This window comes from Jaculus jaculus, chromosome 16 (genome assembly GCF_020740685.1).
Source record: "Jaculus jaculus isolate mJacJac1 chromosome 16, mJacJac1.mat.Y.cur, whole genome shotgun sequence".
Lineage (NCBI taxonomy): Eukaryota > Metazoa > Chordata > Mammalia > Rodentia > Dipodidae > Jaculus > Jaculus jaculus.
In genome coordinates, this window is record NC_059117.1 from 65,792,886 (window position 1) to 65,805,860 (window position 12,975).

A 12,975-nucleotide genomic window follows, 5' to 3' on the forward strand; every position below is an offset into this window, starting at 1 on the left:
AACGAACTCCAGATGCATGTGCCACCTTGTGCAACTGGCTTACATGGGTCCTGAGGAATTGTACCTGTGTTGTTTGGCTTTGTAGGCAAGTACCTTAACTGCTAAGCCATCTCTCCAGCCCTAACTATCATTTTAAAAGTATTCAAAGGAGACTTCTATTTACATCTAGTATAATTTTATGGGTGTCATTATGATACATATAATGAGAGTTATGAGTATGAAATCTCACTATGTTTAATAACCAATAATAACTGTTATGATTTCTATAAAGTGCTGTGTTCCACATATTCACAAGTACTGTTTAAAACATCTCAAGAGCTAATTCCTCCTGCCTCTGGCTTCAAAAATGTCAACCATTCGATAGTCACAAAGTTAATGGGGAACGGGAGCAAGAATTTGATCTCCAAGCTTGGCTGAGTCCAAGTACACATTTTCTGGATCCATTGTGAAAATTAAATATGCTTTAGTGTTTGTCTGGTAACGTTATACAACTCTTCAGAACAAAATGGCATCACTTTTTTATCAAGCCCTAACCAAAGAAAGAAAGAAGTAAAGCCAGGAGGTTATGAAGGAGTAAATCAACAGCTTATGCCTGGTAACAAGACCGGTTCACAGGAGAGTACCAGGACCACGTGACCACCACAAATGCCGCAACATCGCACAAAAATATTTCTGCAACCCCAGGCTTTGTGCCACCTTTGTTATCAGTCTTTATTGCTCGGATTGTTGTTTCAAAATATCTTCATTAATACTCATTTCACCTGTGGATTTTTTTCCCCTCAACCTCAATCTTACTGTCAACCTTTAAACATAGGCTACTAATAGTACATGTATTCCTGTTGAAATTTTTTGTTTAAATTTTTTTCTTTCTTTTTCTTTATTTATTTGAGGGTGACGGTCAGAGAGAGGAAGAGGCAGATAGAAAGAGAGAATGGGTGCGCCAGGGCCTCCAGCCATTGCAAACGAACTCCAGACGTGTGCGCCTCCTTGTGCATCTGGCCTCGAAATGTGGTCCTTAGGCTTCACAGGCAAGTGGTGAACTGCTAAACCATCTCTCCAGCCCTTGCTCCAATTTTTGAGGAGGACTGATGTGGTCCTCACTAAACACACAGACACATAAGAACAAGCCATCTGTGCATGTCCAATAACTAGTTAGCTGGAGCTGGAAGCTTAACCTTTCACGTTACTCTGTGTCTTAGTTTCTCAGTGATTCCTCTGCATGTGGACCACCTGGAGATTAGCTAAATAATGGGGTATTTCCTGGGACTGTGCTGCATTTCTAACCAGCTCCTAGGAAACACCCATGCTGCAAGTCCTCAGCCAGCACTTATGATGGACATCTGTGGGGCTGGCTCAAATGCTCACATGGTGGAGTTCTATTTTCTGCATATGTATGTGTGTGGAGTGTGTGCATGTGTGTGTGTGTGTGTGTGTGTGTGTGTGTTTGTATGGGTGTGGGCAGGCATGCATGTGGACACACTGTGGAGGGCAGCTGTTGATCTTGGGTGTCTTCCTAGATCCTCTCTCCACTTTCTTATTTACTGAGGAAGGGTGTCTCTCATTTGAGGCCAGAGTTGAACCCAGGGTATCTCATTTGCATCCAGATGCAGCTGGTCTAGCTAGACAGCTTGCTCTAGGGATCCCCTGTCTCTCTGCCTTGCAAATGCTGGGAAAAGAGGTGGGCTGCCACATCCACTCAGCATTCGCTTGGGCGTGGGGACTCACGTGCTCATGCTTGCATGACAAGTGCTTTATCCACTGAGCCATCTCCCAAACCCCTCGCATGTTTTTTGTTTTTTTTTTTTATGGAATTACATTAGATGATCCTCCATTTCCCCCTTCTACAAAAGCACACGGGCTGAGTTGTAGTATATTTTAAAACATTTTTTCACAGGCTAACCTAATGGGGAAAGAGTACAGAATTAGGGTCAAATGTAACCCAGAACTATAGTTCACAGCCATCCACTTAAGTTGTGGACAAGTGTCTCAGAATCTCTGTCTTTAAGATGGTGATAGTGACCCACCTAGGCACTGAGAAGAAGGTGCGGGTCCCAAGACGTGGCTAGCACAGTGTCTGTGTGACTCTGTGAATGACAACCACAGGAGCTCCTAACCTTTTGTCCTGTCGAGGCCCTGTCATTCCACTAATCCTTCATTTCCAAAAGGAGTCCATGCCCTTCAGATTTTATGAGCTCTAATCCTTTCCTTTTTTAAAAAAACTCCCTCACAGAGCTGTTATGAGGATTAAATGAATTAATATGCATAAAACACTTGGAGCCATGCCTGTCATATAATTAGTACCCAAGATGGCTGGGCTTTTATAGTTAGCACTTACTACAATAATAATTAAATTACTTTTGAGGAATTTTTAAAATGGACTCCCCCTTCCCATTAAACTATGAATCTCATGACACTGTGGATTGTACCAGTTTTAGTTGTTTCAGAATACAGATTTTTAAAAATTTTCTTTTACATTTACTTACTTATTTGAAAGAGAGATGGGGACAGATACTTATAGATACTTATAGAGAGAATGAGCACATGAGGGCCTCCAGTTGCTGCATTCAAACTCCAGAAAGTATGTACCACCTTGTGCATCAGGCTTACGTGGATCCTAGGGACTTGAACCAGGGTCCTTTAGCTTTGCAAGCAAGCACCTTAACTGCTAAGCCATCTCTCCAGCCCTGAATACGTAATATCTTAATATCATGCCTGACACACACTTTGCTTCCCAACAACTATGAGCAAAATAAAAAAAAAAAATAAAAATAATGAATGAGTGTAAATAAGCGAATGGATAAGAAAACATTCTTGTCCCTTTGGAGAGATTCATAGAGGGAAAATTATAAGCTTAGGATACTGAACACAGAGGCAAAAAGACAGAGAGAAAAAAAAATCACCTCAGCAAAATACCTGATGGGGGCCATTAGGGAAGGTGCCTTCCAAGTGCTCAGAGCGTGCAGTGTTCACAGTTACCAGTCAGAGGGACGAGGTGAGCTGAGAAGACAAAGCTTGCCAGAGCACTGGCAGCAGATAGTAGCCTTCAAAAAAAAAATGGGAGCTAACTGAATTTTTTTTTTTCTGATCAAATGTGTCAGGAGATGCTTTAGTAAATAAAACATGAGAAATGAGAATCCTTTGAATTTCCTGCAGCAGGGGCTAATGACAAACCCAGGGCAGGCAGGGAGTTGATTTATTTTTTCCTTCTGACCCTCTTTCCCCTGTGAGGAGACAGCCATGCGCTGTGGACTCCCCCAAGAAGCTTCTGGAGTCGTGTGGAGAGAGAAGAAGGTTAAGGTCACACAGTATTAGCCAGTGATGGTCTGAGGTCATGCCAATCTCCTCCACAATTGCACCGCAAATGGGCTGTGCTGGGATTGGTGAGGTGGAACAGTTCCAAGGAAGGAGAAGGGAAAAAGCAAGAGAGTCCCTTAGGATGAGCAGACTGAGGGAAGGGCGGTTTCCATATTGCATTTGGGTTTATTATAGTTATTTTTCATTGATGACACTTGGGCTTTCCACATTATAACATGACATCAATCTCCCCTGAGAGGGACTGACCCGTCAATGCACTTCCAGGGTACTTTACGCTCTCCCATAACTGCTCCTTTTCCTGGTAGACTGGGAAAGCCATTTCCCATAACCTCACACACTCACTGAGGGCATGGAATAAAAACTAAGAGCCAAATGGACTCTGACTACAGAGAAGGGAAATCACATTGCTATAGTCTAGGCCTGCAGAACCTCGAGAGAGCTTTCTCATACCATGTATGACACTCACCCTCTCCCTGCCTCTGGGAAGGGGGTGCAAGTCATTTCCTCATTGCAAATGAAGACACTGAGGCCTAGAGAGGAAAGATGTGTCATCTAAAGCCCCAGCTACTCTCAAGTCAGGGTTTGGACCTATTTCCTCTCACTACAAGATCACTGCTTTGAAGCAATGTTGGCAGACACATTGTTTTCTTAGGAATTCAACTGGAGTAATTCACTCTGAAGGCTTTTTATTTGGGAAAATATGTCAAAGTTGCCAACAGTTACGCTTTGACAGCTAATCAAAAAAAAATCAAGGATTGGGGTAGGGGAGATGACTTAGTGGCTTGAAGCACTTACATGCACAGCCTGCAGGCCAGGGTTCAATTCCCCTGTTGCACTTGTAAGACACCTTCCCTAATGGCCCCCATCAGGTACTTTTCTGAGGAAAACCCAGATGCACAAAGTGAAGTATGCATGTGTAGTGGCTGAAGCCAAGACATGCCCATATTTTCTGCCTCTCTCTCACACTCTCTGTCTCTCTGCTTCCTCACAAATAACCAAAACTATTTTTAAACATCAGGGATAGGGGCTCAATTACAGCATGACCCCTCCCTCCCTCAGGGAAATGCCCATGTCCATCTAAGCTCAGGATGGCGAGCTCCCCTGAAAGTCACACCTGCCTTTAATGTGCTTTTGCATCTCTATGCTCTGTGAAAATCCATTGGGGTGGTCCACTTATACAAGAGAATTCTATTCCACAGCATAGAAAAATGAAAGGATGACATTTTCAGGAAAATGGATGGCTCTGGAAGAAAATGATATTAATTGAAGTAACCCATACTCAGAAACACCAAAACCACATGTGGCCTCTGGTATGTGGGTCTTGGACTGTAAGGGCTATCCGTTTACATGCATTGAGGAGCAAATGCCGGATAACCTACGTAGGGGGGCAACAGTGAATATAAAGAGCTGAACTGGAAGGGGTGGGGGAAAGCAAACAGTTCACCTGTGACAGGTAAAGCGATGGGGAAAGGGGGCCTGGGGGAAGGGAATTAGTGTGGAAGAGTAGGGGTCAAGATAGGAGGGAGATGAGTCAATAAAAAAATTGCATTTGAAGGTGCTAAAATGAATGAGACCCAAATCTCTGTATGCCAACTAAAAATAAAATTAATAATAAAAACACACTCATCCAGAAGTGTCCTGTCTCTGTCACGTTAGGAGGCTAAATTTTGGTTAAACCAGCATCCAGCGATTGTTGGGTGCACCCAGTTGAGAAGCCAGGGACCTACCTCAGACAACCGCTTCTAATCCAATTTCTGGTATGTGCCAGAACCACAGATTTTCCTTCCCTATTTGAAGTGGTTGGTTCTTCAGCTGGAAGGACCCCGAGCTATTGAATTCTTTCTGGACTGAACTTGCCATAGGGTCTTAAGCAACACAGCTCATCTCTTTGGGGTGTCAGTTTTTGATGTTTCTGGGACACCCGTATGAGAATGCTATCTGTGATGCTGACTTATGCAGCAAGTCCATCTGACTTCGAAATCTGAGCTCTCTGCACTGTGTAGGAGCTGTCCCTCAGACGTTTTGTGATTTTTTTTTTTTTCCCACAGATCACTCCACATCTCCTGAACTGGTGAGAGTACCAATGGCCCATCCTATCCACCCAGCTACTATGTGCTGAGGAGGGGAGTCAAACCCGTGGCCTCCTCTACTCTGCTCTATCCACTTACTGTCCTTATGATCCAAAACAGCCTCAAAGAGTAAAAAAGTGTGATATAACATACTCGCCTTTTATTCTCATTAGACATTGAAATTTTGTAACGGAACCCTGAAATTTAAGGACACGTGTGAGCATCTAGGTCTTTTTATCTGTCAGGCTTTGGACATGTAGCCCATTTAAATATTAACCATTTACTCATTTGCTAAAGGTGATATTTACTCATTTCATGTGACCTCATTTGTTGATTGCTGGGTCACATGCGATCAGGTAAGCTACCTGAGGTGGCAACGACTGTTCAGGGGTGACAGGTAATACCAGGGAAAAGACTTCGAGATGCTTTGCTTGGCTAAACCACACCACCATATTTGGGGAAGAGAGCTTAAAGCCAAGTAGCTGAGCATCTAAAACGATCCACAGCTGAAATGTGATGGGGAGATCTGGCCAAAGCCAAAAGTAGTCACCAAGCTGGTTTTTGTTGGTTTTCTTTTGTTGGTAATGGTTCTAAATCTCACAGGAAGGCACTTTGGCAATGTCTGGCGATTTTTTTTGGTTGTCTTAATTTAGGATGGAGGATTCTACTGACATCTAGTGGGTAGAGGTCCAGAATACTACTGAACACCCACAGTGCTGAGAGCCCCTGAACAGAGAATTGTCTGCGGAGAAATATTTCTAACATTGAGCATGAGGAATATTGAAAGATTAGGGTTTCTGTGAATTCAGAAGTGAGTCCATTTTCTTTCTTCTTTCCTCTTTCTTTCTTTCTTTCTTTCTTTCTTTCTTTCTTTCTTTCTTTCTTTCTTTCTTTCTTTCTTTGTTGTGCCTCAACTGCTACTGCTGGCACTGTGCTTGGCACAAGAGGACACTCAACACACAAGTATGCTCATTGAATAAATTAGTAAGTGAATGCACACCCACCCCAAAGCAGATACCGTAAGTCAGGTTGAATTCTGATGGTCAGGGAATATTTTAGATTCTGTAGGCACCTTCTCAGTTTATCTTGTGTTCTTTTGTTGTTCCCTCAAAGCTCTTTTTTTTTTCCTTTTTTCTTTTCCTGCTCTTTTCTCCCCAATACTGGGCAAGAGTGAAGGTCACCATCAACTCTAAGAATTATGAGGAGAGATAAACAATGCTTACCACGCAGAATCCCAGCAAGGCCTCTCACGGCTTCTTCCTTCAAACCGCTCCCTTTCGGCAGACGGTAATCACATCAGTAAATAAACGGATTCATTCTTTCTCCCTCTCCAAGCATAAGCAGAAAGGAGGACAGACATACCTCTCTTATAAATGTCTCACTAGACTAGTCCAATTATGCCTTGAAGAAGACACATTCTGGGCCATGAAATAGAAATGAGGCTTAGGCAAGGAAATGGAAAATGGTGGCCTTTCGTTTTAGAAGTGGAGACATTGTCCCTGACTTTTTATCACTGTCACTCCATGGCTTTTCATATCTGCTAAACGAAAGACTCCCTTACTGGAGTCAAAATTCCAACCATTACCTAAAATCTGCTCCCAATTTTAAAAATGCACTGTTTTGCCATCATCACTTAATTTGTAATGTAATGGTTTGAGTATCACATGTTTTGGAAATTTGTATGCATTTTTGATTCACATGGAGATTCAAAGTCTGACAAATATATGGGGTTTGTCACTGAGATATGGATGTCAATAATTTTTTTCTTTGCAGCAATAATTTACATTGGACACAATATTTTTAAATCCATATTTTATCAATAATAAAAAGGAGCCTAAAATATTTGTTATATGTGTGGTCCTTTGGGAAGATTTAAGGATTCTATAAATAGCGCTACAGAAATCACACAGGGAGTATCAATAGAAATGTTTGTGCCCAACACGCTTTCCCTCCAAAGGGCCATGTGAAATGATTATCCACTTACACAGGAGAATTGACTTATTTGAGCTGGGAACTAGCTTTCCAGTAACCGTAGTGGAACAGTTTTCCATTAGGATTTTAGGTTAGAATCTGTTAAGATAATAACAAATGTATTTTTTAGATCCATTAATCCACAGAGTAGTGAAGAGGAGTAGTGAAGAGACTGGGATGTTTCCATACTCATCCCTTTTCTCTGAACATTTAAAGACACACACCAATGACCTCTTTTAAAGCATCCAGTCACTCATTGCTGGCTTCAAGCAAGCCCAAAATACCCATTGATTCTAGCCCTTTATATGATTATCTGACAAGACCCCCCACACTCTCTCTGCACAATAGCCTATAGCAAGGTGGATGTCAAATTCAAGACTTATCCAACATTTGTTGTCTTTATACTGGCCACTTTCTTTATATATAACACGTTCTTTTTAATATATTTACGTACACACATACAGAGCCAAAGGAAATAAATGTAGGTCCAATGGGGTAGACTTTCCAATGTTGTCTATTTTATACTTGGTTCTTTCACAAGTAGTCAGATTGAAAAATGATGTATTTTCTAAAGCTGTCTCTCAGGTTAGGTCTAAGGGATACACTATATTTGATAAGCTCTGGGACTCAACACAGCTTATTTCCTCATTTGGTGACTCTCAGTCAATTTACAACCCTCATACATGCTCTTGCATAAAGCAAATCAATTCAAAATTCGTTATCAGCACTTGCCCTGGTACCACACTCAGTGATTAAGCCACCAGTTATAGCTTATTTAAGAACAAGAGAAATTCTTGAGTTACCATTGCTTCTGACAGAAATGAGCAATCAACTTAGAAACAGATTTCATTGTGCCCTCTATTCCAGGCACTCTAATCAACTGGATGTCTTTATAGGTGGTAACTCAAAATGATTGTGATAAGCACTTTCAAGTCCTGACTCTTGATGCTTATGATTTGTGGTAGGCAGATTTTGTTTGTTCATTTTCTTAGGTCTTTCTGAGCTCTGGCAAAGTATAGAAAAGATACGCTATGTAAGGCTCTACATTCTAACCACATGTTCATCACTGAAAAATCTTCTCTCTCAAAGAAAGAATTAAAACACACCATTTCTCAGCTTTACCTATGACTGGTGTCTTGCCTCTTGTCCAAATGCTACTGCTCCAGGGGAAATTTCAAACATATTGATTCCATGTTAGTTGCGATTTCCCCTCTGTAAGATTCATCTGAGTTTTATTGGCTCAAATGGATTTCAAATGGGGAGCTCAGTGCTCAGGTGCAAAGGAACGAATTTGACGACTCAGGATTTCGACTCTGTCATGCTTCTCAGTTCCCTTATCAGCAACTGTGTACATTTTTTAATTACCTGGGTGGTAGACTTGCATTACAATATTCTACCTGAAATGTTACCTCAGCCGTTTCCAGCTTGCCAAAGGAGAGAAAGCAAATCGTGAGGGTGAATGAGAGGAAGGAGAGAAATATATAAAGTTCTCCACCAGTAAAGCAATTCCTCTGGAATAGCATTTTAAATTTGCATCTATGACAAGCCAGAGACCTTAAGATATTGACATTCCAAGAGATTGTGGCATTTTTATTTTGACTTTATGTTCAAACGAAGGAAAATCAGGGGATGGATTTATCTGGGTCAATTACAATGCTCCCTTATATTCCTGCACCTGTATGTTATCTCTCCTCAGTCTTTCTTACTCTCGTTCATCCACATCTTGGTAGCTGCACAAATGGATTGAAACATCAAGCACATGGCCTTCAGTTTTAAACACATAATTATCTGGAGTTACAAAAGGCACAGCATGTAAAGGAGGAGATTATGCGGTGTCAGAGGAGGGGAAGATGCCAATGACAATTATTATAAGACCCTGCAAGTCACTCTGGCCTACAGCTTTGCCTAGCTTATATTAACAAGGTGAAGCCATGAGCCTGGGAATGAACTTGCCACTCGTTTGGGAGCTCATCTGCATTCACTATGTTGCCTCCACTTTCTCACCTGTAAGATGGGCAGATGCTGTTACCTTCCTCGTAATGTGATGAGAGCATTAAGGGAGATAAGCCAGGGAGATTCTTAGCACCGTGCCAGGTATATTGTGGTTACTTCCTAGCTAGAACAACACTGTATTCTTCATTTGGCTAAAAGAAAGTAAGTTGACGAACCAAGCATGTTGGCACATGCTTTTAATGCTGGTACTGGGGACACAGAGGTAGGAGGAGTGCCATTAGTTCACAGCCAACCTGAGGCTACAGAGTGAGTTCCAGGTGAGTCTGTGTTAAAGTGAGACCCCACCTCAAGAAAAAAAGTAATTTCATTAGGAAAAGTGTTTTATAGAAAGGGTTTTATTTCTCATAATAGATGGCAACAGGTTCTACTAAATATGCACTCTGGACTTCCCAGGAGTCATGTAGTTAAAGTCACGCACCTTTGCCTTAACACAAAATGAGAGCCCTCCCTTCTTCAATTCCAAATAGCCAGTTACCTACACTACAAAGCAGTCCATTCCTGCCCGGAGTTCTAACTCTCTTATAACTGGCAGCTAGAGGGAGAGGCAGAGACTTGTAGATTGCCATTCCTTTTCCAACTTCCCCGATTTGTGTCACTGGCTAGCTCGGGACGATAGCCGCTGTATTTGTGGCTGATGACTTGGCATGCAGCCTGCTATAGCTGGTGGAGAGAGGCCATCCAGGAATCTCAAGGGAGGTGAGGAAGTCGGATGCGTATGTGTGGAGCAAGGGCAGGGGTTGTCTAGGATCCCGCATTGCCTCACACGAACTGGCAGTGGCTCAACAACAAAAGTTGTGCTGCTGTTTTCAATAGACTACCTGCTAAGGAACACTTGGTTCCATGAAGGGTTTAAGACACGCGGTTGTTATAGGAACGCACTCGTGGGGACTAGGATCATGCAGTATAAAATTTTAGGTGGTTTGAGGGGATTTATCTTTTTTTTTTTTCAAGGCTGAGGTAGATTCATCAAAATTCGGACTGGTTGGTGGAATGAGTTGCTCTCCTTTTGGGTGAAGGCACTGTGTACATTACAGTCTGCCTCAGAGGCTGCAGACAGGAGGGTTAGTACTCTCCCAGACACACCTTCCTATTTGCTTAGAGTTGCCCCAAAACCTGAAAAATGTTGGAATCTGAAAACTTGTTATTCTGGAAAACAATTTCTGCCACAGAGATCTAGCCATATGTAGAATTCCCAACTTTTTTCAAAATCCATGAAAATTGCCTGATTTTTTTCTCTTGCTTCACATTTAAAGGTGTCTTTAACTTTCATCAATACATTCCCTAGTTCATTTCACCATGAAAAGTAGCTATGCAGATTAGTTGATTGTGTAATAAAAAGAGATTAAAGCATGTTTCTTTCCATTAGCACAATTATCATCTTACCATCTCTATCTAGAATAATTATATTAATAGACTTTCTCCTGGCTTTCTGAATTAACAATAAACCTATTTGGACCATCTTTAACTCTCCAAAGAAAGAGGGAGAGAGGGAAGAGATGGAGAGAGAGGAGAGAAAGAGAGAAGGACAGAGGAGAGAGAGAAGCAGTTAACTAGGTAAAGCATTTAGAAACCATGATTATGAGCAGATGTGACCAGACAGAACTTGTGCATCAATTTGAATTAAATAACAGCAAGTTTTCTCATGATTAACTTCAGATATGGAAACACCAGAGCCAAGTCTGGGCATCTGACAGATGGTGGTACAAATGCACAATGCAAAGTAAGACCGAAGAAAAACAACAGCCTCTTAGGGTCCAGCTTTCCATGAGACTAAAGGATACTTTCTTTATACAACAAAATCAGTTATTTTCAAAACATCTCTGGGTGGTAAAGGACGCTCATCTCACTCATTTACCTTGGAAGAAGACCTTATGGAAATTAAGATGTAATATTTGGTAGCTATTTAAGTTTAAGATATTCTCACTGTGACATTGATGAAGAAACTCTAATTACAATGGTAAACAGGTTGAAACACAATAAATGTACTTAGAACATTAAACGTTCTGAAGGAAGCTGCGATAGAATAGCATTACATTTCTGTAAAGCCAAATATAACTTTGCTTGAGTTTCTTTACTATGTGAGGAGAAACCCAGCATATACCTCAACAGATAATGAAAACATCATACTCCATAACCCAGAAACTTTGTCTTAAATATATGAATAAGAGAAAGCAAAGTTAAAGAAAAAACATATTGTCACAAAAGAGTTCAATATCATATTGGAAAGAAACTGTGCAGCCCAGATACACATATGAACACACACACACGCTGCCAGCTGTAAATCAAAACCGATAAAAACTTACCGGAGCAAATATCACCATACACATTTACAAAAGAATTGATAATCCAATTTCTCTCTCCTGAAAGAAAATAGAGGTTGTCTCATACTAAAAATAAAGCGTCTCTGTCCACGGTACCAGCCACTTGTCCCTCGCTTTATGAAGCCAAGGAAGAGAAGAAGAAATCAATGCAGAGGCAAAGTGAGATGTTACACCAATCAGGTGGCAGCTTCTGCCTTATTTGCAGAGCGATGGCAACACGGTCACAGTACTAGACAGTGACAAGTCACAGTCGAGGACAGGAACCTGATCCTCGCCCTGGTGCAGTGCTGGCTGCTCTGGGGAGGGGTGCTTACCACCACGGGGAGCTCCCACACTTATTCCCTGCCCACAGTCAGGGGCAGGGCCGCTCTGCAAGAGCACTCTGCAAGACAGGAGGCTCCAGCTCCCCTCTTAGCACGGAGCCCCCTCCTCCCTCAACCACGGTGCTTAAAACCAACTGGGAGATGAAAAGAAGCCAGGATTTTGTAATGTTGAGGGTGAAGGGAAGCAGTGGTTTTGTAAAACACGCTTCTGAATAGATTTGCATAGATTAGGTAAACGCTGGTGTGTTACTTTAGAAAAAAGCAAACAAACAAACATTGCCCTCGTTTTTATGGAAATGCATGGGTGTTAGGAATGAACCCCACCTAGAAAATTCATAGACTGTCCATAAATAATCATTAAGGTGATGGCGTTTTTTTCAGACCCTGGCAACTGTGGAAGGGACCAATTACAACTGGATCCTCATTCATCACACCGGTGTTACTTAAAGCCTGCCGCAAATTCTCAAAATTAAAACAAAGGTTCCAGAGGTTTAAATATGATTTGGATCTTTTTAATCCCTCTGCAGATAGAAGTTGAGCGAGACTTTTCCAAGGGCTCGCATCGCAGCCCTCTGAGGGGGTGGGTTTGGGAGGACTGGGGCCGCGTGCTTGGAGAGGCTGCTGGTGCAGGTGGCACGCTCCCCGCATTCTGGGTGACTTCTCCAAGTGTCTACAGTGCCATACCGGGAGCGGACTTCTGCATGCCAGCCTTCTCTGCCCTAAATGAGCGCCCCGCTGCTTGGCAGGGGAATCATGTTTGTTGACCTGGCGACAGTGCTGATTTTTTTTTTTTTCTTTTGTGCAGCTGCTGATACCCAGCAGAAACTCCCATAACCATCACTTCTCTCATTTCTTTTGTCCTTAGTTTGCGCATATACTCATTGGGGTATGGGACCAAAACAAAAATGTGATGAGGAAAGACACAATCAAGAGTCTAGTTCCGTTGTTCCACTCACTGGCCAT

The 12,975-nt window shown here is 42.1% G+C and overlaps 1 protein-coding gene across 2 annotated transcripts in view; it reads right to left on the minus strand.

Moving 5' to 3' along the window:
- Synpr (synaptoporin) overlaps positions 1-12,975 on the minus strand; it is a 326,729-nt gene that overhangs the window by 161,258 nt on the left and 152,496 nt on the right. The window contains exon 1 of one of the 2 annotated variants that reach the window (XM_004661270.2): positions 11,672-12,112. The exons of the other annotated variant lie outside the window; for it this stretch is intronic. Coding sequence (XP_004661327.2) covers positions 11,672-11,695 — 24 coding nt within the window. The 5' untranslated portion in view covers positions 11,696-12,112. Of the gene's footprint in view, positions 1-11,671; positions 12,113-12,975 lie in introns of those variants that run through there. 2 annotated transcript variants of the gene reach the window in all.